The sequence below is a fragment of the Peromyscus leucopus genome, chromosome 4 (assembly GCF_004664715.2).
Source record: "Peromyscus leucopus breed LL Stock chromosome 4, UCI_PerLeu_2.1, whole genome shotgun sequence".
In the NCBI taxonomy this organism is placed as follows: domain Eukaryota; kingdom Metazoa; phylum Chordata; class Mammalia; order Rodentia; family Cricetidae; genus Peromyscus; species Peromyscus leucopus.
Window position 1 is genome coordinate 115,836,725 of NC_051066.1, and position 27,884 is coordinate 115,864,608.

Sequence of the window (27,884 nt, forward strand, 5' to 3'; positions counted from 1 at the left end):
AAGCAATGAAAAGAACTCTGTGGTTCAGGTAAGAGATTTAAGTGCTAGCTATGTGAAGAAGCCAATGGAGGAACAACACCTACTATATTTCAACATTACACCAGAAATGTGACAAAGGCGGCCTCCGACTAAAGAAGAATCATCTCAGTCCTTGCACTAACCCAGTCATATTTGTAAGCACTCTGCTCTGGTTCTCCAGAGTCCTGACTTCCTCAGAGAGGAGTACTCCGTGATCATTTGGAGTCCTGTACATTATGGCCTTTGTGGGTAAAGCAGAGAGAGCCGTGGGTGTCGCCTCAGTATTCACACACTGTGTGTATGGTGGAGTGCTGGAAAGCAGGGTCACTAGAAGTCCAGGTGTCCAACACACCCAGCAGCTGCCTTCAGGGCCGGAGCCCCTGGGAGCGCCTCAGATGGCGTGATTTTCTCACTTCAGAGCACTCTGCCCCCTTCTGAGTTCAAAGGAGAGACACAATGGAATAACATTTCAGCTGTTTTGTTTGTGTTTCCTTGAGGCCTTTGAGTTTACTCCTAAGGCTCATTTGAACTATGATTTCCAGAAGTTTTGTGAAAGTTGTATTCTTTGACTAGATATCTAAATACCCTCTACTATGTGTATTCAGAAGGGAAGGGAGCAAACCAGCCCCTGCCCTCATGGGCAGAGCATGGAGTCCTTCATCTAACAGAATCATGTAACTAACAGCCTTGTCCTATATGTGGACATGACAGCTGAACTTCACAGCGGTCTTAGAGGAGACATCCTTAGTCCCAGTTTACAGACAAGGAGACTGAGATTCTGAGAGGTAGAGTCCAATCTGAACTCCTCTGTGATATAATGATTTCAAGGCACCTAAGCTGAGGTGGTGCAACACACCAGTGTCTCACAACAGTAGCAGTCAAACTAAGTCACAAGACCCACTCAATGTGTGCTCTATTAAAAAAGCCTTACCTGTTTTGTTTGTGCACATTTTATGACTACTTTCTCATGGAAACTGAAACTGCATGTGTGACAGGAACCTTATGGGGGGAAAAAAGACCAAAATAATTGCTATTGAGTCCTCTAAAGAAAAGCCAGCCATCTTCCTCTTTGAGAGCCTTGCTTCCTGCGTTAGTTCAGGTCGCGCAAGCATCAATAAAAAACCCCAAAATGTTAATGACTTAACACGTTAAAAAGAGTTTACTTTTTATCACACGATAGTTCCAGGGTATCCTTCAGCAACTGTGAGGTTGGGTAAAGTATCTGCTCCCAAGACCCAGGTTAATAGTGTTGTAAGATCACTTGGGCAGGAACATGCAGCCAACTGACAAAGGAAAAGAAGACCCCATGGAGCAGGGCTTTAAAGACTACATCTGGAAAGGGCATGTAGATCACCTCTAATCATCTTCTATTGGCCAGACCACAGTCACATGACTGCCTGTACCTAAGTGCAAAGGACACTGGGAAATGAAGTCAATGTGCTAATGAAGAAGGGAAAGAGGTTGTAGTGAACATGTAACAGCCTCCACCTCTGAGGAAGACTGGTTTTGACTTCTCTGACATGCTTTAAAGCCTGTATAAAACATGCACATTTATATTTTTTGCTCAGTTGAGCACTTATCTTTCTGACATATGTGATAAATATGTACACATGAAATGCCATGGTATTGTTAAGTTTGCTTGAAAATAATCTTAGGAAGTTTTTGAGAACTCAGTAGTAGTACTTCCTTATCCCCCAGTGGGTGCCTGAAAGTGCAGACCGCTGCCAAAGAATGCATTTATGTTCATTCCTATATACACATTCCTGTGTAAAAACTCAAATGTATACATTAAAATTGGACAAGTATAACAGCATACTATTATAACATCATATGAACATAGTCTCTCAAGATATTTTATTTTACCTTACTCACTCTGGGATGAGCCAGATGATACCATGCGGACCCAATGAGATGAAGTCAGGTCAGAGACAAAAGCACTCTGACAGAGTGTGAGGCTTCTTCTGATATAACCAAACACAAATGCTGGAACACCATGAGAGTGGGTCTGATAATTAGGAAGCCACTGTGTGATTAATGGGAAGCAGAGCATACTGAGTGGGGAATATTGGAAGAAAATATAACCCATCCCAGCGAGGATGCAGAGAATATTCAGAGATTTCATCATGCTGCTCAGAATCACCCATAATTTGAAAATTCTGCAATATTTATTTCTGTAATTTACTAAGTTTTACTAATATTTTCAGACCATAGTTGACCTGGGATTACTAAAACTAGAGAAAACAAAACACAAACAAGAGGACTACTGTTTAGGTGAAAAACTAGCTGTGAGTTTTGATGAAGTCTGTGGAGATTATATGAGGATTTATTACATATATTTTCCCTTTGTTTTGCATATATTTATAAAATGTATATACTATATCATTTTTTAGTAAAATTTAATATACAAATATATAAACTTTCTACTATAAAAGACCATAAACCATGGTGTTACCAGTGATAATAACTACAGACACTGTGGCTTGATTGCTTTTACTTTCTTCAGGTATTCTAGTCCACATACGTAGACTTGTCATGTAAATATAACTAATAAGTACAACAATCCATGAGAGTGCATACAACAAAGACACAGAAGAGGTTACCATATTAATATTCCAGACAGCAACAGAAGAGAATCCAATAAGAGCTGGTTTATTAAGTAGAGTCAAAATGGGCACCAAGCTTAGAATTTTCAACATCCTCAGCCATCAAGGAAATGCAAACAAAAACTACACCAGGACTGCCTCTCTCTCCAACTAGATCGGTGGCCAATAAGAAAACAAACAACAACATATATTGGCAGGGACCTAGAAAAAAATACAAATTAGTCAGATAAAATAGAAATAAGTATGGGGGTGCTACAAAAAGTTAGACTAAAATTATCAGATGATCCAGATATAATACTCCTGGGCATATACTTGAAGACATATATGTCGGCATATCATAAAAATCAGTGCATATCCAATGCTTATTGCTGCAATACATCCAAGATACAGAACCAGCATCAACAGTTGAGTGGATAAAAAAAAATTGGATATATATATAATATATATATATATCCAATTTTTATATATATATATATATATATATATATATATATATATAGTGTGTGTAATGAGTTTTATTCAACCCCAAAGAACAAAGCCATATTATTGATAGAGAAGTAGATAAAACCCAGAGATTGTCATGCTAAGTGAAACAAGCCAGTCCTAGAAAGGTATCTATTCCATTAAAGTGAAAGGAGTCCCATTAGAGATGTGGAAAAATATGCTGGCTAGTTTTTTGTAAAGTTTACATAAACTAGGATCATATGGGAAGAGGAAATTTCATTTGAGAAATTGCCTTCATTAGATTGGCCTGTAGACAAGACTTTGGGGCATTTTCTTGATAAGTGATTGAAGTGAGATGGAATGAATGCGTAATGTGTGATGGGCCCAGCCCACTGTGGGTGGTGCCACCCCTGGGCAGGTGGTCCTGGGTTGCATAAGAAAGTAAGCTTCACAAGCCAGTAAGCAGCACTCCTCCATGGTGTCTGCTTCAACTGCTGCATTGAGTTCCTGTTCTGTCTTTTTTCCCCACAATAGACTCTGAGCTGTAAGGTGACATAGGCCCTTTCCTCCTCAAGATGCTTTTGGTCATGTTGTTTATCTCAGCAATAGAAAACCTAGCTAGAATAGATATGAATATCAGGAATGAGGTCTTCCTCAAATAATAAGATTAAGGAAATTCCTCACAGCCTCTTGGATTTCAGTTATTCCAGATGTAGTGAAGTTGACAACCAAAATTATTCATCAGAAGTTACAAAATCCCACTCTTCATCAATCAGTGCCCTCACTTCTAACTGCTGACACCCTCTGAGCCTGAGACTTTGAATTTTCATTGTAATTCAGACAACCTTATAATGAGGGCTTGGGTTTGATTTTTGACAACTTGAGCTTCATGTCTGCTTGGCAAAAGATCCTCTTCCAGGGCACACTTTTAGGCTGTTTATGTGCATCTGAAGCCAGTTAATTTTATCACAGGCTCATTCTTTTACTTTGTCTCTTTATCTCAGAATGCTAGAAGCAGCCAGTTAGCATCATTATGCTCCTCTCCCACCCCCACAAATTATCAAAAGCCTTATGCCTAGAATCACTAAATTCCTTGCTCCTCACAAGGGGTAAATATAAACCATCAAGTGTGTTTATCTCGATGACTTCTTTAAATACATGAGATCTTGTGGATAAAACAAGGTCATTGTTTAATAATGATGCATTTGTGTGTCAAGTTAACAAGGAGGACTCAGTTGTGGGGGTCAGTTTTGTGTCAACTTGACACAAGCCAAAATGACCCGAGAAGAGGAAAATTCAGTGGAGAAAATGCCTCCATCAGATGAGCCTGTGGCCATGTCTCTGTGGAGTTTTCTTAATTGCTAATTGATAGAGTAGGGCCCAGACCACTGTGGGCAGTACCATCCCTGGGCAGGTGAGCCTATAATATATGAGAGCTAGCTCCGCAAGCCAGAGGAAGCAAGCCAGTCGGCAGCACTTCCCCATGACCTCTGCCTCAGTTCTTGCCTTGAGTTCCTGCCCCACCTTCCCTTCACTGTGTACCTTGAACTGTAAGATGAAATAACCCTTTCTTCCCCAAGTTGCTTTGGCCATGGGGCTTATCACAGCAATAGAAACCTAATGTTGGGAAGGAGGACAAAGGATAAGAAATGGTAACAAAAGGATTAAATATAATGAAAGTATATTATAAGCATGTGTGTAAGTGTCTTAATGAAGGCAACAAATACACTCTTTTTTTATTTTTTAAATTACACTCATCACTCATGATATTCATTACTTACACTCATGATATTAATCACATTTGTAGTATTCATAGATTACATTTGCAGTATTCATTCAAATATATATATATGTATATATATATATATATATATATATATATATATATATATATATATAATTTTAAATGTTGAATGTCATTTCTTGAAGGGGGTAGGAGGTTAAATACAGGCTTACAGCACAATGGGAGGACCCCAGAGGGCAGAAGTTTGCTACTGATGTTTTACAATCTTGCATCTAAGCTGTTAACGCCCATTATGCAGGATACACAGACAAGGAACTTCCCTTAAGCATTCAGGAGGGTGGAATCTGGCAGGGAATTAGCATAGGGAAGGATATCAAGGTCAAGGTCCGCAAGCAAGACAACAGTTACCCAAAATGGGGGCCGGGGCCCTGCAGGTCCCCCTTTTATTAAAAAATGAGCTTCTGACTTGGGTTGCATGGGACGTCAGCAGGTCACCTTACCTGTCATGGAGATGCCTGCCCAGGCCACCAAATACACTCTTAAAAAGATGAACATTACTCTGTGTAAGACCTGTACTCAATCTTAAAATTATTAGTGTTGATCAGGAATGTGTCCCTGTGAGGACTGTAAATGTCTTGAGAGGTAATGATAGTTGTAAACACCATAAGATCATGTGTATTTGAACAAAAAGGTATATTTCTCCCTCAAACAAAGTCAAGTACAGATATTTCTAGTTCAATGGCTCTCTTCTGAACAACATCTACATAAGGTCTCCTTCTATCTCTTAGACCTGCCATGGCAAAAGGGAAAGCAGAGTACATGTCAATAATCACTCGGAGTCTTAGAACTAACAGGACAGGGCTCTACACTCCTACTTAGATGTAAATGTGGCTGGAAAAATGTCTTCTAGCTGTGAATTTAGGAAGAAGAAAAGAGTATAATGGCTTTGAGTAGACTCTAAAATGGTCTTCAACAAAGATAGTGCAATCCAAGTCTGCTGGGAAAACAGACAGGCTAACAGACACATTCTGCTGGAGTATACAGTAATGCCAGTGATAAAGATGAATGCAGGGCCTTGGAGATTTTGAAGGATGTAGAATTGTTTTCAAACTTTTGTCAGCTACTGGAATGATCTCAGAAATGTGCTTGAAACACAGTTTGTTGATGCATTATACACATGGCTCTCTTTTAATGTGAAAGCCAACGTTCCTAAGCCCCCCAAAGCAGGGTGTTGCTGGTAGCTTTGTTTTGAGAATGCAACTGGTGTGTGCTTACCACAGTACAAATTCATCTGGAATTTGGATCACCCAGATTGAAGGGACTTTAGTAGCATTTATTCACACATTTGATCAACATTTAATGAATAATTCTGACCCAAAATCAATTTACGTTTTAAAACATTTTAGAAATTACAATCTTTAAATCTCCATTTATAATTTTATAAGAATTCACATTCCTTGCAAGAGTTTCTTTCCAGGTTTTTTTTCCCCTTGAGTCATTTTTTCTTAGGAGGAAAAAAAAATTAACTTTTGGATGAGAGGAAATGCAGTTGAGGCTCACATGTGGAGACTGTGTGAGAAAAATTGACAGAATACAGCATTCCTTCAGCCCTAATCTAGACCAGCCTGCCTTTAGCAACAGGAGTAATTTGTCCACAGCACCACCTGGAAAGGCCAGGCATGCAGCTATCCTTACACTACCTATGGCTATAGGACCGTCGTTTGCCATCTTAATTTATATATTCCACCTGTGTGCTGATTCTGCTGCCTGCTGCCCTTAAGTGATTCTAATTAGAAAACACACAGGGGAATCCTTATGGGATTCCAAAGCTGCTAGGATCCCCTTTGATCTCCCATCTGAACCACCAAGGTTTATTGTTTCAATTTCTTCCCTCAGCGCTCTGGTTGACAATTATTGGTATTTTAGAGCCTGGAGATAGCAATGGGATGCCAGGCAGCCTAACAGTCGACAGCAAGCACTTTGCCAGGGAGGGGGAAACCCGCTCCCAAAGAAAAGCAAAAGATACCATCGTGCACTTTATAAGTAGCTGCCAGTTTATTAATGAGTGCGGGGTATGGTTAGAATTTTAAACATATTTCCAGCATTTTCAAAGAGGCAGATAACCGGATGCAAACAGATGCAAACAGCACACTGAACCAACAGCTGGTTAAATTCTGCAAAATGCTAGGGTGACCCAAGGAATGTTTGGAGTGGCGAAAGAATTTTTCTTGAGGTTCCCAAAGTAAAGATTTAAGCTCTAAAGGTAGTCCGTTTCGTAGAAAGAGGTAGAAAAGAGAGGAGCGGCGTCCCGAAGAAAGTTTTATTTATTTAATTTCATTCACTTAAGGAGAATCTGAAGGATTTTATCCGACGATGGTCCTGGGGTCCGAATGAGAAATGGAAATGTGTGACAAGGGCTGTGGGAACGTGTGCTCACGCTTGACTAGGGCTGGGCTCACCGGGAGGGCAGGGCTGGGCTGGCGCTGGGGAGGAAGGAGGCGGAGGGAACACAGTATAAAAGTCTCCAGCTTAACAGAGCGCCTGCCACTCGGAGCCACTTCGAGAAGGCGGGAGCCAGAGCCACGCCAGCCTGACCCAGTTGACTCTAGCGTCGGAGGCGAGGATCCCGCTCTCTTCTGGTCCATTGCCTAGCCGTTCGGTTCGTCAGCCGCATCCCTTGCAAGGCATGAGTCGTTCGCCGGAGCCCGAGGCGGCAGCGCGGTCATGAGGCGGTGGCGCAGTAGCAGCGGCTGCGTTTCGGCAGCCCCCAAGTCCCCTCCAGGCGCGGCGCCCCCGGGATGAGCCCCCCAGACTCGAGCCTGCCAAGCTGAGAATTACCCAGCGCCAGGCTGACATCCGAGCGCCTCCACTTCGCTCACCGGGTCCCTTGCAGCCTCCCACGCGACACCTGCGCGCTGAAGTAGACGCGCACGGACTGAATCCAACTCACCCATCTTCCTGACTCTCCAGGGTGCTGCGGGCGTGCGATCTTCGGTACCCAGTGATCAGCCAGCCCAGAGCCCATCAGCTAGTGTCAAGACCCTTCCGGACGGGAAGACACTGTGCCACTCCCCCAAGCTCGCCTGCTCAAAGCCAGGGCGCACAGTGGCGTGGTAGACACCTGGTTTGTCGGGCCCCTCAGTTCTCCACTCCTACAACTCCAGCTCGACTTTGCCCATAAACTTTTCTCAGGTGGCCTAGGCGCTCCCCACTCGCCCGCAGCCCCAAGCGCTAGTGCGAGCAGAGGGCTAGCCCCTCCGCCACAGCGACCTCGGCAGCGGCACATTTAGCACAGCCGAGAAGGCGGACACAGGCGCCGGCGGGGCGCCCCCAGTTATCCTCAAACGGTGACAACCTCGGTGACCCGGAGCCAACCCATCCGGGGACTGGGCGTGCGGGGCTACGAGGCTGGCGGCCCCGAGGAGCACGGAGTGAGGAAGGTGGTGGCTCTGAGGGTGAGTGGCTCAGGGCAGCAGGGGCGGGGGAGCCGAGAGTGGAGGTAACTTCGGGCGGCCGCTGAAGCCCTCCTCCTCCTTCTCCTCCACCTCTTGCCCGCGCTCCTCTGGCGGCGGTTCCCGCTCCAGCTGCGGCACCGCGGCCACATCTGGGGCTCCCATGTGCGCTCGGGGGCTCGGCTGCGTCCGCCCGCCGCCGCCCCCGCATCTCCCTGCCCGCAGGGTGGACCCTGGCCTGGCCTGGGTCTCGGACAGCCCCGCGTCCCCACCGCCACCGCCGGACAGCGCCTGGGATTGCTCGGCCCCCGGCTTGGACGTCCCCGGCCCCGCGGTGGCTCCGCTGTGGTGTGGGGGCGGCGGTGGCGGCTGCTCCTGTTCCCCGGGCCCCGCGCGCTCGGCCGAGCCCAGAGCCAACCCTGCGGGCCCGGGGAGCGGGGCCCGGCGGGGGCCGAGGCGGGAGCAGCGCAGCCGGGCTCTGGGGCTCCGACTCCTCCTCCCCCGGCGCCGGCGCCGCCGCCCCCGCCGCCGCCGCCGCCGCCGCCGCCCGTCGCGCGGGGTCCTAAAGCCGCGCGACTCAAGAGGATGGTGCGCCTGGCCGCGGAACTGCTCCTGCTGCTGGGGCTGCTGCTGCTCACCCTGCACATCACCGTTCTGCGCGGATCCGGAGCCGCCGACCGGCCAGACGCGGCCGCGGGCAACGTCAGCGGGTCTCAGCTGCAGGTGAGTGCGCCGCCGGAGGGGGCGTGCGTGGTTGCGCGAAGCAGGGTGGCAGGCAAGGTACGTGCCAGGAGGCGGGTCCTCCATCCTACCAAAGAGCACTTGTGCCTAGGCGACTCTGCTAAGGCAGAAGCGCCCGGGCTATGTGATGAGGGGGTTGAGGCTACGTGTGGAGAACGGGCCTGCTGCAAGGTCTACTGCTCAGATCTGTCACAGGCCAGGCACCAGGAAGGGGTGTTAGGCTTGGGATGTGCAGGCCCGCTGGAGGATGCTTTTGCTTCTCAGGGCTTTCAGAGACTGAGTGACATGTCTGGAGGCAAGGAAGGATAGAGGTGAGGTGACAAGACACAAAGAGGCCTTATGAGATAAACCTCCAAACTGTATTTAGGAGAAAGAACTCTAATGGGTGTGCAAGCTGTGTCAGAGGTCAAGACATAATTTCTGGAGTAATAGCCAGACACCTCAACCTTGTCTGTGTGATTCCTTCACCTTCTGTGCCCGTTTGTACCATGCAAAGGTCATAGTCAAGGCATCGGTGGAGATCTGGTCTGGAATTACTTGAGGCTTTTAAACTTGTAGCAGAGACTTCTTCCCAGTGACCACCCCCTTCGAAAGGTTTCTTTGGTAATAGGATTCCATTGATCCATTTCAGCTCCAAACAGGGGAAGAGCCGAGGCCTGAGGGCATATATTGGGCCTTGAGATGACAGGTGAATTTTGCTGATTAAAGGTTGCCCGCATGGGCTTTTCTGCTACGGCTTTGGAAAGCCAGTCTCAGGATTCGAGGGATATGACAGGTGCAAACCTGGAGAGCCAAGATTTTCTTCAAGACACAGCCAGGATTCTCCAGTCTCCAAAGAAATCAAGTCAGGCCTCCTAAAACTATTCACTCTGCAATGTCGATATTTTTACATCTTTATGCCTTTTTTTTTTTTTGCAAAAAAAAAAAAAAGTTGTTGAGAGGAGCATTTATTTAAACAGCTCTATAGTATTTTACTGTGCTACTGTTTTAAGACTGTTACAGGATTTAGTTCATTTAATCTCATCATAACCCTCATTTCAAGATTGTTAATCTTTCTGCCTTACAGATTATGAAATTAAAGTACAGAGAGATTAAGATAACCTCTTAATCTTAATAATTAAGATTAAAATTAATCCCATAAAAGATTAAACTTGTTAGAATTCTCACATTCCCACCTGTTGGTTAAAAGCCCATTATCTGTCAGACTAAAGCAAGGTGACCCTTATAAATGCAATCCAGGCCTGCAAGAATACATGCCTCAAACTTAAATGTTCTCCAACCCTTCTAAAAACACTCTGATTTTGTAGGAGCCTCTCACATTACCCTTTGAGTAAACCTGTACAGTGACAGATATTTCCCCATGCCAAACACTGAAAGAGTAATTCTTAATATCTTCAAGACTTCTGGACATCGTATTTTATATGTAATGCTTTCTTTCCTCATGGACTCATGAAAAGCTGTAAAAATGATGTTCTATGGAAAAATAAATTTGGCAGATTTCTTTATGAGGTGCTTGCTATCATTAGAATAATCTCCGGTTGGCCTTTTCCACCCCAACAGTAAGTTAATGAGAGAAGCAGCTGGTGGAATTGGATAGGATTCTCAGAGGGCTTTTGCTGAAGAACAGCCCCCCAAAGGCAGAAGATTTAAAAAGAGTTCTGCTTCTAGGAATATCTGGGGTCCTAAGCAGCTGCTAATCCAGTAGCTTCAGTTTATCTTGCTACAGTGTTCAGTTATGGTGAGCATCCAAAGCTCCCACTTAACCAAGTCCAGTGATGACTTTAACAGCTTAGTTTGTAACTTTATTCTTTTTGTAATTTCTTCTTATAAAAGTTTTATATTCTTCCTGACCAGAGTTATTTCTTGGGCTCAAGGCAGTATGATTCAATGGACAGAGCCAACTAAACCTGCAAAAGACATTTATCTGCTGTCTGCCGGGTGCAAAAGAATGCATTTGCTAGCAGCAGGTGTATTTGAAGACTAAACTGTGACTGCTGAGTTCTTTCTGTTTTTTGGACATTTTGAATCCAATTTTAAACCCGTCTAAATCGTTTGGCTCTGTGGTACCAAAGTCCTTCTTAGTTATCAGAAACTCAGTGGATCCCATGAGTTTGCCTCAACTGCACTGTGTTTGGAATTATTTTAAAGAGGCACACCTTTATTTAAGATTTAAGACTTGGATGGATCAAAGATATCCCATAAAAGTACTCAAAATACCAGCAAAAGCTGGAGACTTCTTGAGTGCCTTTTATATATGACAAGCAATGCTCCTAGCACTTTACACATATTAACTTCTCTAAGCTCAAAGAGAAGAACCTCAGGAACTAGGTACTGCCATCATCCCACTGTCAAGTGGAGAAACTGAGATTAGGGAAGTCACTCAAAGCTGAAGAGCTAAAATGCCCCTTAATTTGCTTTTCTTATTTTATAGTGTAAAGATGTGTATGCCTTATATTTTGTATGTTGTATTTCAAATTATATATCAATATTCCAAGTTCTTGGTAAACTCATAATACTGGCTACAAAAGAGGGACAACTTTTAAACAAGTTACATTTTCTTTTTTTTTTTTTTTTTTTTTTTTTTTTTTTTCGAGACAGGGTTTCTCTGTGTAGCTTTGCGCCTTTCCTGGAGCTCACTTGGTAGCCCAGGCTGGCCTCGAACTCACAGAGATCCGCCTGGCTCTGCCTCCCGAGTGCTGGGATTAAAACAAGTTACATTTTCAAATGCACATGTATTATCCTGCCAACTACCAATACATACATGTATATATAGGCATCTGTACTTATGTCAATACGTAAACACACTTAAGAATTGTCAACAAGATTTCTTTGGTAGTTCCAGGGCATTCTAGGAAATTGAATTGGGGCGGGGGGGGGGGGTTGTTTTGTTTTTTCTTTTGTGATTGTTCCATCGCTACAGGTTATGCTGCTATGATGTAGCAATGAAATGTTTTGAGCACACAATATCTCTCTGTTGGTTAGTAAGTCATAAAATATCCAGTAAGAAAGCCTCGGCTGTCATCACTAGCTGTATAAAAATTCATGAAACGGCCAAGTTGTTTTTACTTTTGACTGACATCTTATGTTTTGCTAGCATAACTTTATCTTGTGCTGGTCAGATTCTCTGATTAGTTTTTTTCATATGCCTTTAATTAAATGATATGAGAAAACAATTGCATATAATAAAAGCAGTCTGGAAGACTGAACATTTCAAAATATAGGCTCCACAGACAATAACAATTATAATCAAAATAATGCTATCTCCTTTTTAAATGGAATTTTCATGTACCTTCTAATAAATCTCATTCAAATTTAAAATTGTGATTTTTAGCAGTAAAACCTGACCTCATTAAAGGAGTGAGATTTAAGCAAGTTTAATAAAATGCCAAATTGGTTATTTTTACAATAGCATGAAAGGAAACCGAACTCTGAACTTCAGTGAAAAGATTTTGTTCTTGATCTGTCATCTTTACGAGCAAGCATGCTGCCTCTTTATTCGCCTGTTGCCTTCAATAAAACAGCGCAGCTTCGTGTACTCCCTGCTTCATCCAGGCCATACAGCACTGGAAGAAAAACCACTATTAAATGAAGCTCCTCACAGGGACTCCAGGGGATTGACAGTCATCTCCTCATCCTTGGTGAACACCCAAAACCCAGGATAGTGCAAAACCTTGCAAGCACCATTTCCCCTCTACACACTCACTATGATAAAGAACAAAAACTTTCAGTAAAGATAAATTTCATCACAGTGTGCCATTTAAAACTTACAGATGATCTACTTCTGAAATATTCCATTTAGTATTTTTAGACTACATATGATGGCTAGTGACTAAAACCCAGGATGAGGACGTGGAGAACTGAAGAGATTGATGTAGCTTGCTCAAAGCTACACAGCTGGGATGGGGGAAGGGCAAGTCCAGGACTTGGACCGAGACAGGCTGACTATAGAGTCTAAGCTCTTGTTCCCTTCTGTCAACAAGATTCCTCCAGCTTTGATTCAAGTTAATAGTCATTTATGTTTCTTGCTTCCCAACTTGCATGCCCACTTTCCAGTCAGGCAATTACTCTCATCACTGGAACCCTTTCTACGTGATGGATAATTGTCCCACTTCCCTACTACTGTGTAACAAACCACTCCACACTTTAGTGGCTTAAATACAGGCATAGTTTTAGTTGCTCATGAGTTTGTAGGGCAGCATCTAGCTCCGGGCTCAGTTGGGCGGGTTCTTCTGTTCATCTCTCCTTAAATTATTCATGTATTTAAGCCCTCTGTTGTTATAATGGGGATGAGGTAGTGTTAATGACCTCATTCATAAGTTTGATGGCTGTTGCTTATTATCGCCCACCTGTTTTCTCCACATACCTTCTCACCTTTATCTCCGCATCAAATGAAACAAATGAAAGCAGGTGTAAGACCCCTTAACAATCTTTCACATCTTGGGATCAGCTTTGATTCTCAGGGACAGGATACAGGTTCTGGTTCTAGCTGGGGGAGCCACCAAGTTACATTAGAAAGGCCTGTGTGAATCTTAAGGAATTCTTGCAAATACAATCTTGATCTTTTGTTTTATGGGTTTTGTAAATGTCTTGGTCAACCTGCTTAGTTTGTGCTACTTTTGGCCATGTAGTAGCTGGCTATCTTAAATGTATTCAATTCCCAATCTTTTCCCTAATGGCCTTTTGTTAAGGATTATAAAAATCTTTAAAATACATTCTGTTCAAATATGTTTATAGCTAAACTGTTCAAGAACAGCAGTCTACTTTGAAGTTATTTCTGGATTTTAAATACATAACTATTTTTTTTTTTTGCCCAAGAGAATAACCAGTTGTCTTGTCAAACTTGTTAAATGCTCTACTTTGTCATATATTAAGCTTTTCACATATGTAAGTCTGTTTTGTCACACATCTATTCATGTACATTTATTACTGTGTTTTGTGTAATGTAGTTATGTAATATGTTCTAACAGGATTAATATTCTGTTTTGTTTTGAATATATGGGTCAGTAACATAACTCAGCAGGTAAAGGCTTTTGTCACCAAGCACAAGGATCTCTGAGGATATTAGTTCACCTCAGAGACTCACATTTTGGAAGATGCAAACCATCTCTCCTTAAGTTGCCTCTTATCTCCAAAAGTACACTGTGGTGTATGAGTTCACACCTACACACACACACACACAACACACACACACACACACACACACACATCGATCAATCAATGTTAGTAACAATTTTTGAAAATCTATATTGAATATATCCCAGTGAACTTTATAGACTTGTTTTGCTTTAAATTACTAAAATTTTAATGAGAATTATTTTAAATGTCTTCTTGCCTTTACCTCTCCTGTCTAGGACAAATAGAGGTGTCTGTTTCTTGAGACAGGTTTTATGTTTGTTTTCTATCAAAACTGATTTTTAATTAAAAATAATTTTTTTCATACAATATATTCTGATCATGGCTTCCCCTCTCCACCTCCACATTCATCCAACTCTGTTACTTCTTTCTCTCTCTTTTTAGGAAACAAACAAGCAAATAAAAAAACAAAACATTTTTTTAACATTTTTGTTTTATAGGTTACTTTCTAGGTTTGAATGCTTTTGAAAATAGGTATTATTTTTTGTTATGTTCATCAATTTTGTTCTGGAATCTAGAAAAGTGACACTTAGTAATACCTGCTTGCAAGTGTTAGCTTGCCCTTAGTGTATGTATGGGAGCTGACATTACACTTTAGTAGTATCTTATACACTCATGGCAAGGATTCAACTTTCTTTCTTTTTGTTTTTTCACTAGCACTTTAAATGATAAAAATTGAATGTCAAGCAAAATAACGTTAGAATACTCTTAAAATCCTCTTCATCTTGCTATCTCCTTGATTGGAATCTCCGATTCAGAGTCTAGGTGATTCCACTGCCAGTGGCCTATTTAAATTATGCAATACTTCTTTAGTTGGTTGTAGTCATTTATGTTTCTGAGAAAAATCATACATTCTCAACTGAGTTTTAATTTTAATAGTATAAGGTTTGTGCATAATTAAGCATTTACCACTGCTCTATGTTCTTTGTAGTCTATATTTGCATATATAGTATATAAAGTCTTATCTAATAAGACCTATAGGGCCAAGGTTGTTAATTGGATTATATAAGCCTCCATACCTTGATTTATCTGATGACTCCTGAAGCAAGCTCATTATGGTCTTACCCTGCCATGTTATCCTTTTCTCTTCTTGTTACTATAATTATGTACATTTTTAAATTTATATTTCTATAATCCATAGTGTTAAGACATAAATGTCTTTGAGGTGTTATAGTTTTATTGAGGTGAGACTTCCCATTAATCTCTTGTACTACATGTATATTAAAAAAATTTTTTTTAAGTTGTTACTCTGAACCCGTTTTGGAGTTCTTTTGGGGAGGCATCTATTTGTGTATAGTTTTCAACCTTTAGTTTCAAGCTTTTCTGCTTACAAAATTGTGAATATCTGATATTGATGAGCTCTGCCTCAATTTTCTTTATCTATAAAATCAATGAATATTATCCACTTATAATTACTTTATTGCTGATAAATTTGAAGATATATTTTCCAAGGTGTTTGTTGCTCTTAAATTTCTGATTGTTTCTTTGTGCCCGTCATCAGCTTATCTGTGTAACCCTAGCAAGAGAGCTAACCTCTCTATAACTATAACCTAGTGTCATTCCGAGGACTAGCAAAGTGCTCTATCAGCAATTGGAGCTTAACACTTAGCATTTAAATTTATTTATTTCGTTCGCTTTCCATCAAATTATGGAAGCAATGTGTCCTATTGCTATTCCTTTAAAAAATCTTAAAACCATAATTTTGTTCACATATTTCTAACAATGCTGAAAATCAATCAGTATGTGTAACTTATATTCCCATATGAAACAGAATTCTGACTCTTTTTCTGTCTTGTCTGTAGGTTGTCTCTAGATTTTTTTTAATTATATTTTGTGAACTTTTAGTATTGGAATTTTCCTTTTTTTCTTTTTCCTTTTGCCTGTTTATTATACCTGGTGATCAGTTGTTACCAGTTTTATTGTGTTCTCAAGAATCGTTTTGCTTTAATGGCAAAGTGTCTCATTCTTTGTCTGCAGCTTTGTAGCTCTCATATTTTCATTTTTTATGTTGCTGAGGACATTCTTTAAAAAGTGTTTTTATAAACAGCTTATCAACTACAAAAGTCTCCAAGAACTTACATTTTTCAGACACCTTTATTTGGTTCTTATATGTGATGCCAATTTGGCAGCTGACTGAGTTATATTGTTTACTCTCAGAATTTTGAAGATATTATTCACTTTATTACATTATTTCATGTTTCATAGGAAATTTTAATAGAACTTCTTAGCATTTGGCTTTTGAAGCATACTAGGCAAGGGCTCTATCACTATAACAAACCCCTGACTCCCTAAAAAACAAAGTTGAAGCTTTTAAGATTTTTCTCTTTACTCATAATGTTCATAAATTTCATCAGGTTGTACTTAGAGTCAAGGATTGGCTCTGAGTCCTTTTCAGCACATGGTGTATATAATCTTTCCATGTGAAGCCCCAAGTTGGTGCTCTGCTCAGAAATTTTTCTTTGTTTATTTCCAGTATCCATATACTGTTCTTCTGGGACTCTTATTCAAGTACGAAGCTAATATCGAGATTTCAAGGTCTGTCTTCAGTGTTTCCTTTTTCTCCCGTGCTCTTTGTTTGTTTTGAAAACATACTTTACATCCTGACTGTGTCTTCTTAGGTGATTTATCCGGCAGCTGCTCATACCTGAGCTGCTGTAGTGTATGTCGGGTGGGAATGTCACATCTAGGTACTCTGAACCCCAGGACTGAAGGAAGCATTCCTTGGGCTCTCCCCCAGTCTATGGCCCCTTCTCATCTTACTTCATCCTCTCCCACCTCTCCACTTCCTTTCTCTCCATTTTCCTTCCTTCCCCGTTCTTTCCTTTGCTTTCCCTCTCCCTTCCCCTTTCTCTCTAAATTCAAAAAGTCTTTAAACAATGTATGATTTACAGGCAATAAAGCGGACAAATTCCAAGAGTTCAGCTGCATCTTTGGTGGCTGTATGTGGCTATATAGCTGCCATCAAATATAGCATCCTCCGTCACCCTGGAAGGCTTTCAAGTGGCATGCATTAGTAAACAGTCCATCCTTCCCTGACGCCCACCAGGACAGATTGGCTTTGCCTGTCCCAGTGCTCATACACATAGAATTGCACTGTGCACATTTTTCTATGTATTTGTTATTTTTTACTTAATGTACCATTTTTGAGATCCTCTGAAAAAGTGTATCGGTAGATTGCCCTTCTTTAGTACTGACTGATATTTTGTTGTTGGAAAACCATTCCATGATTTTGTTTATCCACTCCCCATCAATGAATATTTGGAAAGTTTTGTATAGTGTAGGTAAGATCATGTGACTACCACAGGTCCTTTTATAAACAAATGTTTCCATTTCTTGTGAGTGGATATCTAGTAATTAAAATTAAACTGTTCTTGATACTATTAAGGAGATTTTTCTCAAGGACAAAGTTTTCTGAAGACTGTTCTTCTATACTCTCAACCCTGAACTATCTAACTTTTGATTGGATGTCATTGTATTATGTCTATTAGAAGCCTGTTCCCCTTCCCAGGTGACTTTCCTATTTCTTATGACATCTCATAATTTAAAGAAGAAAAGAGGTGAACACAGATGCTTGGTTGGTTATGTTGAACTGAAACACTATAATTTTATTTCTTTAAAAAAAAAAAAAAAAGCTCTACTACTTACATAAGCTCTTAATCATTTCCTTCAAGCCGTGCTCTAAAAAGTATATTGATCTTTGGGATAGAGGGATGTCCTGAGAATTGTCTGTTATTAAAGAAGATTACATCTGGGGTGTCAGACCTCCAAATGAACCCCAAAACCTCTTCAGAACGTTCTTACTTTGATATGCTGTTAGGTCCCTTGAGCTATAATGTAATTCCGTGTTCATTTTTTAATCTCCCCAGTATTCATAGGCAGGTGCCTGCTCTCTTTCCAAGAAATGTTGCACAGGTTTGATGGTCATTGTGTAACAGTCCTCTCTGTGTTCCAATTTCAGTTATCCCTTTCTTTAGCATATTTTTCTCTGGGTTTGTTTTACAATATTTCAGTGTTTTCTTTGGTTCTATTTTTTTTTCCTTTCAGCTTCTAAGATCATTCTTCTCTTGCAACCAACCCCTGGTTCATCATTTTATAACTTGGATTGGTGGAGACAAAGTCCCGTTCTTCAATTACAGTAAAGAATCTGTATTTGTCAGGATTCTCTGGAGGAGCGATTCACAACCTGTTAGTTGTGGCCCTTTGGTGTTGAGGGGTTGGGGGGTGGATAAGCCCATCACAGGAGTCGCCTAAGACCATTGGAAAACACAGATATTTCCATTATGGTTCATAACAGTAGCAAAATTACAGTTTATGAAGTAGCAACAAAAATAAATTGATGGCCGGGGGTCACCACAACATGAGGAACTGTACTAAAGGGTCACAGCATTTGGAAGATTGATAGCCATTGCTTTAGAGGAACAAAACTGATAGAATGAAGTGTGTGTGTGTGTGTGTGTGTGTGTGTGTGTGTGTAAAATCTTACCTCACATGATCCAAGTAACTAAAAATTCCTCAGAGGTGTGCCCAACAACCTGGGTTTTTAGTTAATTCCAGATGTAGTCATGTTGACAACCAAGAATAACCATCACACGCCCCCTGCTTCTTTGCTCCCAAACAGATTATTTAGGGGCTAAGACAGAAGTATCTGCTTAATCTTGTATTATATTTCATTAGTTCAAAGAAATGACAAAGGAGTATGTTGTTGGAGCGAAAATAGTCTCATTTTGCATCTTTTAAAGCCTTATGTATGAAGTTCAAACAAAGCTGTGGGCATGAAATACATTAAATTGTCTTCTGGGGTGGAAATATGGCTCAGCAGTCAAGAACACTTGCTGCTCTTTGCAGACAGAGGACCTGGATTTGGTTCCCAGCACCCATATGGCAGCTCACATATTTTTGTTAAGTCCAGTTCTAAGGAATCTGACACTCTCTTCTAGCCTCCATGGGCACCAGGGTACCCACATGGTGCACATACATACATGCAGGTAAAACACTCAGGTGCATAAAATAAAAAAGAAAAACAACTCGCTGTCTTCTGTGCATATTAGTCACAAAGTAAGATCAAATACTGTGCCAATCAAGCCAACACGTTAATGTCCTGCATTCCTTAGTGCTGAGCACTACTGTCCATGCTAGCTACTTTTCTAATATTAGTCTCTTATACTCCTTCCCTTCCCTTTCTGCCTTTTCCTTTTCTTCTAGGAATTCTGGGAGTCTTGTCTGGGAGGTATCTCAGGTTTGCTTTTGGAAGACCCAAAAGTAAGTGACATACTTTACACCTAGACATTATAGTGACTTCCTGTCTAGATAGCTCCAGAGTAGAATACCACTGGGAAGACAGAGCAGAGCTTCCATGAGACACCTCCGTTTGTTGTCAGTAACAACAATAAAGTTTGTAAGCCTCAGAAAGGGCTGTGCTATGGGCAGTAACGGTAGCCAATGTCTCATACCTTCCCACAGATAGGAAAATTCATGGGTAACAAAGATCAAAATTAGGTAAAGACTACAAATTTCTGGTGCTCAGGAATATGACTGACCCCTTTTCCATTGAAAAATTAACCCCCGTAGTCACTTACTATTTTAAATAAGAGGATGAATGACTATGGGAACTCCTCAGAGTTCTGCGTGGTTGTCATCTAATGCCTGAGATGGGAGGGCAGCATGCCTTGATAAATAACATCAACTCCCCAAACATAGACCAGCAGATGTCACTGAAAGTTATTTCTGTAAACTTAGCAGAAGTGAAAACAGAGGGTTAGCGACTCCTTCCTGTTGGCGTTGACCTTTGCCCATCGTAGTAAAGTGAATCATCTTGCGTAAAGTGCTCTGTGACTAACATCCCTCTCTGAGAGAGCAGCCTCCCTGTTCTTCCTGGAAGACACACTGAAGCAGGGCCCCTGAAACTGAACAATTTAGAGCAATCCAATCTCCAGGTATTCAATAGCAGTGACCTGGAAAAAAAGAATATAGAAATAGAAGGCAATAAGCCAGGCTATTTCCTGCTGGACATCACATATCTATTTTCAAACAACAAGGTATGGCTAGAATGTACATGAAGGATCCAGTAATCTGGAAATAATGCCATGCTCACCCCATACATTAACTTCTATAGCGTCCAAATAAAATGCTCATGTCAATAAGAATGATACATACACACACACACACACACACACACACACACACACACACACTTTATTCTTTGGAAATGATCATGGAAAGAAGGGATGTAGTCATTTATTACTTTCTAAAATACAACCTTTTGAGAAATAATTGATAAGTGATGAACTATATAGCTTTAACGTGACTATTTTGACAACATAGACACCTGTGAGAACATCACCATCACCAAGGTAGTAAATTTCCAGGCATTTCTTTGTGCCCCTTTGTGATATCTAGAAAGCTCTAGGCAGCCACTGAATGGCATTCCACCACTATAGATTTGTTTTGTATTTGCTGGATTCTTTGTTAGCACACTCATACACATGATATGGTTTCTTTACTCACATAATGAATTTGACAATTATACTTGGTCCTTATTACTGTCAATTAGTATTCAATTGTATGGCTCCATCTACAGTATGTAATCCATTGGCCCACTGAAAAACATTAAGTTGTTTCCTATTTGGGAACTTTAAAATGGAAATACTGTGAACATTTCTGTAAACATATGCTTTCATTTCTGTTGGGTATATATTTAGGAGAAAAATGGTTGGGTCATATGGATGTTGCATGTTTAACTTATTAAGAAATCATGGCAATATTTTTAATGCACTTACATAATGTGCTTAGGATCCACAGCAACCCTGTGGCACCTTTGAAGAACTTCACAGAGTTTGGAAGCTGAATTCCAGGAAGATATTTTCCTTAATTAATATATCAGTATTTGACCTCCAATGTATTGTACGAATCTGAAGGAGAGGAAAAAAATCCTGTATCCTTGAAAAGAGTTTTTCTTTCCTTTCAGGACAATCAAAGTACAAAATTCTGTATGGCTCAGTTACCCGGGTGACATAATGACAGTGATGTGGTGGTCACTGTGGAGTGAGGGTGAGGAACAAAAGGTAGGTGATAGACCAGAAAACCGATCAAAAATGTGGTCAAGGTTCCCGTGTGCTTGCTACTGTCCAGTGTGCCTTCTCCATCAACCTCCCCATTTCCTGTCTGACAGCGAAATGAGGAAACCAGGGGAAGGCTTTTCTATCTCAACTGAGTTGTGACTTAAAGTCCAGTATGGGTTGTAATCTCAGAATGAATTGTCAGCCAGATGGATTACTATGAAGCTTTAAATTCCAAGAAACAGAAATAATAATTTAAAGACAGACAATCTCAAAAGACAGACTGAGGAAATATTAACATGGGCTCATCTTCTGGCCAAGATGTATGTCAGAGCAGCATGGAGTGTGTCCGACTCCCATAGGATTCTGATTATGAGGGCAAGGATTGCCCTTTTACACCAAAGGTGACCCATCTACTGTCTAAGCCTTCACTAAATGCAGTCATGGCCCAAAAGCCCACAGGAGAAACTCAAGATGACTGCAGCTCTTGCACCCAGAGTACTGTGGACTAGCAGCTCTAGCATCTCCTTGTGTCCATCACAGAATCATTGACTCAGAACCTACATTTTGACAAGGTTCCCAGCTTAATCACAGGCAGATAACAACGTAAGAAGCACTTGTGCTTCAGAACACCCAGAAAAGCAGTTAACATAGGTTCTATATTATTCAGTTACCCCCTAATAATTTTACAGGATTAATTGCACATAAAACTCAGTAGCCTATAACAATTAATATGTATCTTCACTTTCATCAGCCAGTGGGTCAGTTAGAGTTCAGACCTGGGCAAGTACCCCAACAATTCTTGCCTTGGGTTTGCATTTACTCCATGAGGCTTCCAATTCTCTGGGCCTGGCAGGCTTCCTGCTAAACCTTTATCTCATGGTGATAAGAATGTACAGAAAGGCAAGATTAGGCATGTGTGTGGAACACAATTTAGCCCCTTGCTCAAGCTACACCTGTTAATATCTCATCAACCAAATCAAGTCACAGGGTTCCACAGAGTGGCTGCTTTCTGTTCTGTTTCTTAAGAGTATGTCCAAAGCAAAAGCATTTGCCTCTGCATCCCATTCAGTAAAAATGAACAAAATGGCTACATCACTGGGAATTTATAATGTTGTAATGACTTTCATGTCACAGAGTAAAGTTTTAGCATAGGTGGTAGTACTGAGAATTCTGTGACTTTGGACAAATCACATCAAGTCTCTGAACTTCATTTTCTCATTGGGAAACAGGCAATCTGATGGGGAGGTAGAGCTCTATTAATCTGTGATCTTGACTTTCAAAACCAGTGGTGGTGATAATGATGATATGAAAACTAACACACACTGCAGCAGGCATTGCTGTTGGTACTTAATGTGTATTCTATATTCCCCTAGTTTCCTGTGAAAATTGTTTCCATTTTGTAGTTGAAGAAAGTGAGGATGGGCAATGTTATGACATAAAGATTTACCAGTGTGTTCTTGTGAGGTTTTCATGCAGAGGGAAACACTTTGCAGAGTTAATATGGTCGAGGCTGGTCTGTGTAGCTGCTCTTCTATTGGAAAGGCTCACCATAAGCCTCACATCAGTGCTGATGCTTCTGTTGTCTCCTATGGGTTTAAAAAAAAAAAAAAAGGAAGAAACAAGGAAATGTCCCTTTCTGCCATGTGTACACAAAAAGTATAGTGTCCAGTGAGCCCAGACATCTTCCGAGGATGTAGAGTAAGGCTACTCGGTGTGGCTTTGGGGCAAGAATGAAAGGGAACAGAAGGATAAGATCCCAAAGGTCCTTCCCCCGAGAAATTAGGCATAAGATAGACTGGAGCAGAACTGGAATCGATATTTCCTCTCGTAGTTTGCTCTGTCAGCACAGGATCACACCCCAGTGAGTGTCGTTTCTGAATCAAGGTATGCGTACATGTCCACCTCTTTCCATCTTCCTTTATAGTAGTTGCCCTTTCTGTGCTTAAACATAGTGTGCTGCAGGATGGGAATGGAACTGTGCCCACAACTATGTTATTCATCACTCATGGAGCTTTAGCAATTTAAGCCTGAAACCACTTTCCCTGATGAAGGGGCACCTTCTCCTACCTTCCTTTTCTCGACATAACAAGAGAACCAGGACATGCCTGGGGGCAGGCGTTGCATCAACTCTGTGAGCTTACAGTCTACTTCTTAATTACTGGTACAGCCCAGAAGGATTCCTTCTTCTGGTGAATCATTTTCCTTTTCTTCTGTATGTCACAAGTCCACCTTCTCATGGTCTTTTTGGGAGCAAGTGACCAAGATTTTAGAATGTTCTCCCTACCAAATGGTATTGTCCTATTTCCTTTTGTAGTTCCAGCATTACCTTGTTGATATCTAATCAGCTTATGGGCCACTCTGATTCCAGATCCTTTATGCTATATTTTCTGTCTCTGACTTCCTTGTAACCCTGAAGAAGTTTATCTTTAATTTGTTTTCTTCTCAATGGACCATCTCTCATTTATTGAGCACAACCTGTTGGATTCCATTACACATTAGCTGTTCTTTCTTTGTGGCTCAACTATGAACTTGGAACCAGTCTCACCAAAATTTCTTATATAATTCATTCATTTGGTAGTAGTCACAGAATTAAGCACTGACTAAAGTACAGGAGAAAAAAAAAAGACTTGTATTTTGCACTGCTGGAGATTGACCCTAAGGCCATGAGCATACTAGGCAAGCACTCTACCATAGAATGACATCCTCTACCCAACTCTCTCCCCACCAAAAAAAAAAAAAACTTATAAAGGAATGTATGATCACTGAAAAATGTAAAACCACTACACTATCTCACTGGAATGGTAAAATGAAGAAAATAATCCTTGTAGGCACTAAATGTTAGTAATAATGTTGAGAAACCCAGTGGTCTAGTGGGAGTGTAGATTGATACAAACACTGTGGAAAATGGTTTTCCTAAAAATAACTAACTTAAAATTAAAAAAAAATCTCTACATACCACTCCCCCATCATTTCTACTATGGTGAGGTATTCACAGTCAATGCACTTAAAGACTGGGGGGGGGGGAACATCATAACATTATTAAACTCATCTTGACCTCAACCCAGCCCAAATGTCATGAATAGTAGAATGGATAAGAAGGCAATAGAGCACATGCTTAGAATGAACAATTATAGCTACACCCCACCAAGGTATAGGTTTATTGGTATAATGCTGTGTGAAAGAAGCCAGGACCCACGAAACACTATCAGCTATATGGTCCCATCTATGTCAAGATCAAAACGATGACAAATGAGTGTATGGAGATGGAAAGGAGGACACAGGTGAAAAGAGGACAGAGGTTACCTTTGTCAAGAAAGTGCCTAGGATGGCTGCTCCCTCTGGGTGCTGATTATACAATCTCTCTGTTGATCTGAATGCTAGTTACACAAGTGGCCTCTGTTCGTGGATTTTACTGAACTATGTGTGTACAATACCGTGTGAATATCATACTCAGTTTAAAATACCGTCAAAAATGCAGCGAGCAGAGAAAACAGTGTAGAGACTGGCTCAGACTCTTCATTCCCTGTTGCATGCTGCCCTGCAATCTGGTCTCTACTTCTGATGAATGTAGACTGGTTTGTGTGTTCTGGGGGTGCTCCTCTGCCTTCGAGGCCCGGTGCTATTGTCAGAACATCAAAGACCAACCGCTGACCGAGATACTGTTCTTATGAAAAGAGTGACTAGCAAATTTACTGCTTGACTTCATTCCCTTTAAATGAAGCTGGCCCCGTGGTCCTCTTTGAAAGCTCAATTGTGGACATATATCTTCTTTATAGGACATTATGTACAATAAAGAGAAGCAATAACTTCAGATAATAAAAAAAAATACCTTTGAGAATGGTGTGAGATGGACATTCCGTTTAATAAACATCACTGTGGTTACATACTCCCAAACCTACTGAACTCCAGCCATTGACCCAAGCGCCTTCTATTTGACATAGGGGCTCTTTTGAACTAATTGACTTATTATATTTATGCCCCAATCCTTTCCTTAGGCTCAGTAAGATCTTAAGAATAAAACAGGATTATCTACTCCAGAAGACCACCATACTGAAATTGGGCAAAATGGAAGGTTCTGTCCTGTTACACATTAGCTCATTAGGAGCTGCCCTTCAGTAGAGCAAGCTAAATTCCTGTGCCCATTATATGATGTCCCCTGATAGCCATCTAGACATCCCTATTCATAACCCTGGTGTGAAAAACTCTTGGCATTGTTAGCATTTTCAGAGACTGGGACAGGATTAGAAAAGAGCTGATTATTTCACACCTACTAAAAAGTAACGATTGTTACTAATTGTCTATCAGAGAAAGAAAAACTACTTATAAAGGATGTACTTAGTTTAACATAAAGTATGAACTAGGTTATAGAAAAAGAGGTGTCCATAATCAGAATCACCAGCCTGCTTAAAATTAAATAAATCAGAATGATCCTTTCAAAAATAACTACCTACTGCAGAAGTTTTCAGCCCACAGCACATAAAGTTCTCTATAGTAACCAAGTCACGAGTGTGTTGGTGCACATGAGAAGTGGAGTGGAGGATCAGTAGTTCATGGACAGTTGTGGCTACATAAATGATTCTCTAGACAACCTGGGCTACAAGAGAATATGACCCAAAAAATAAATGAACAAATAAGTCATCTACCTCTGAACTCATCATTCTTGGAGGGGTCCCATGCTCTACAATTGGTTCACTTGGTTGGAAGCAGGCTGCTGAGTAGATCCTTGCCTTTCTTCTCTCCTCTTTGGTCCATGCAAGAAAATGTACTTGAGAATCCCCCTGCTGAGATTTTGATGGAGACAAAGAACTCAGTTCAAAACAACATCTATGAAATAAATATGCAAAGTAAGCATGAAAAACTCACAATCTTTGTTGAGCAGTAGGACCTTAAGGAAAGACTATACTCCAAACAATAGGTGGGAATAATGCGTCAGACTTTGCATAAGGTACCTGTGGAGGATGGTTTTTCTGCTTTAGAATTTTTCCCACAACCTCACAGCCCTGAAACTCATCCAGTGGCTCTTCTAGAGTCTGGGATAATCCAAAATTAACAGTAATTTCTCAGCTCTAGTTTTGCTCATAAATGGTGAGACAGGAAGAAAAGAAGGAATTGGGTTAGACCAGACCTGGCTGATTCGATTACAGAATAATACAGCCCCCAATAAGGATATGACTTTGTGCTGTGGAGCCAAAAGGCACAGAATTCCCACCTTCCTGATGTGAGCAGAAGGAAAACAAAGAGGATGGGGTCACAGTTTCAAAGAGCTACCCTCTAATTATGAGGCTGCGTCTTTTCTCTGGACCTCTGAATGGTTGCTCCAAGATTGCTCAAACCATTAACTCAATTTACTTTACTAAGGGCTCCTGTAAGTGTCTGTTGTTCCTTTGGGTTGGCGTTTTTCATGCCATTTAGAATGTGGTGTAAATAGAAATGCCATGGCAACCTGCCAGTCTGGTGGAGCCTATCCAGATGGGAAGAGCGTCTGTTGGCTACACAGGCTCCCTTTAAAAGAAAAATTCAATACTCACAAAACCCTAGGCATTCAGGCGGGAGTGACATCAGGAGGCCATCTGCAGCCCACCACACAGGAGATCTAAAGCAAACTTTTCTTTGGTTATTTCACCATGAGGTGGTTGCTGGTGGGAGAATTACAGTGGGTGTGGCCCTAGCAAGGTCTGGTTCCTAGGCCCAACTGTTTAAGTGAAATACCTTTGAGGGTATGTGGGCACATGACAGATACTCTTATACACTTATGGCAGGGCTGGTAACCATTCTGCTCACTGGGTTGAACCAGGCCTTCATCTGGACCCACTACCACCAGAGTAAGGCACACTGTTTAGAAAACAGGTTACAAATACTCACCAAATCTATGGATTTCTATCATTGTGAAGAAAGCCCCATGTTGCCTTTCACTAGTGAAGAATCTAAAGTCTAAAAAATGGAGGATTTTTTTTCCCAAATCTTAACATTTATGACTGTCAACTTGATTGGATTAAGAAATGCCTAGCTGGTTTGTGGTATCCTGTCACAGTGACAATAACCTCAACTAATATGCTTGATGAAGAGTCCAGAACCTAGGGAAATGAAAGAGTTTAGCCAAGGCCATACCAATCACATTGCATACAGCAAATATCATATTATAGGTTAGCTAAATCCTAAGCAAATTGTCTTATATAAGCCACATTTCTGAACAGTTCATTGGCCTCTTAGATGAAGGCAATCACAGTAAGCATACTTCTAAGAGGCCTGTATTCTGTAACATTACAGTTGATGTTGCATTATTGTAGGACTAGAGAGGTCATTAACTGAACAAGAATTTTGTCTCTTTTATTTCAGAGTACCACTCAGGTAAATGAAGAAATGTGTATCTAAGTAAAGAGCATTGCCCAACTATCTCACAATTGAATTAATTCACACATCACTGAGTATATCAAATTGCTATCATGAACAGGCATTATGCTAAATGTTAAAAACTCAAGAGAAAAAGTTTATGTTCTAGAAGGAGGAGATTAAGAACAATTCATATCGAAAGTCATCATTATAGATTGTGATGCTCAGCAGGACATCCATGAGGAATATATATAGGGAATAACCATGGGTAGCTACTAAAAGAGGGTAATCAAGAAATGGTTGATGGGAAAGTGATAGGGAAATCCTGAGCTGAGGGATAAGAAAGGGCCAGTTCCATGAA

General features: G+C 41.0%; 1 protein-coding gene across 1 annotated transcript in view; it reads left to right on the plus strand.

Annotated features, from left to right (window-relative positions):
- The first annotated feature begins 8,294 nt into the window (after window positions 1–8,294).
- The window catches only part of Ism1 (isthmin 1), a 78,469-nt gene continuing 58,879 nt past the window's right edge, over window positions 8,295–27,884 (plus strand). The window contains exon 1 of the mRNA XM_028883588.2: window positions 8,295–8,984. Within this exon, the coding sequence (XP_028739421.1) occupies window positions 8,847–8,984 (138 nt within the window). The 5' untranslated portion in view covers window positions 8,295–8,846. The remainder of the gene's footprint in view (window positions 8,985–27,884) is intronic.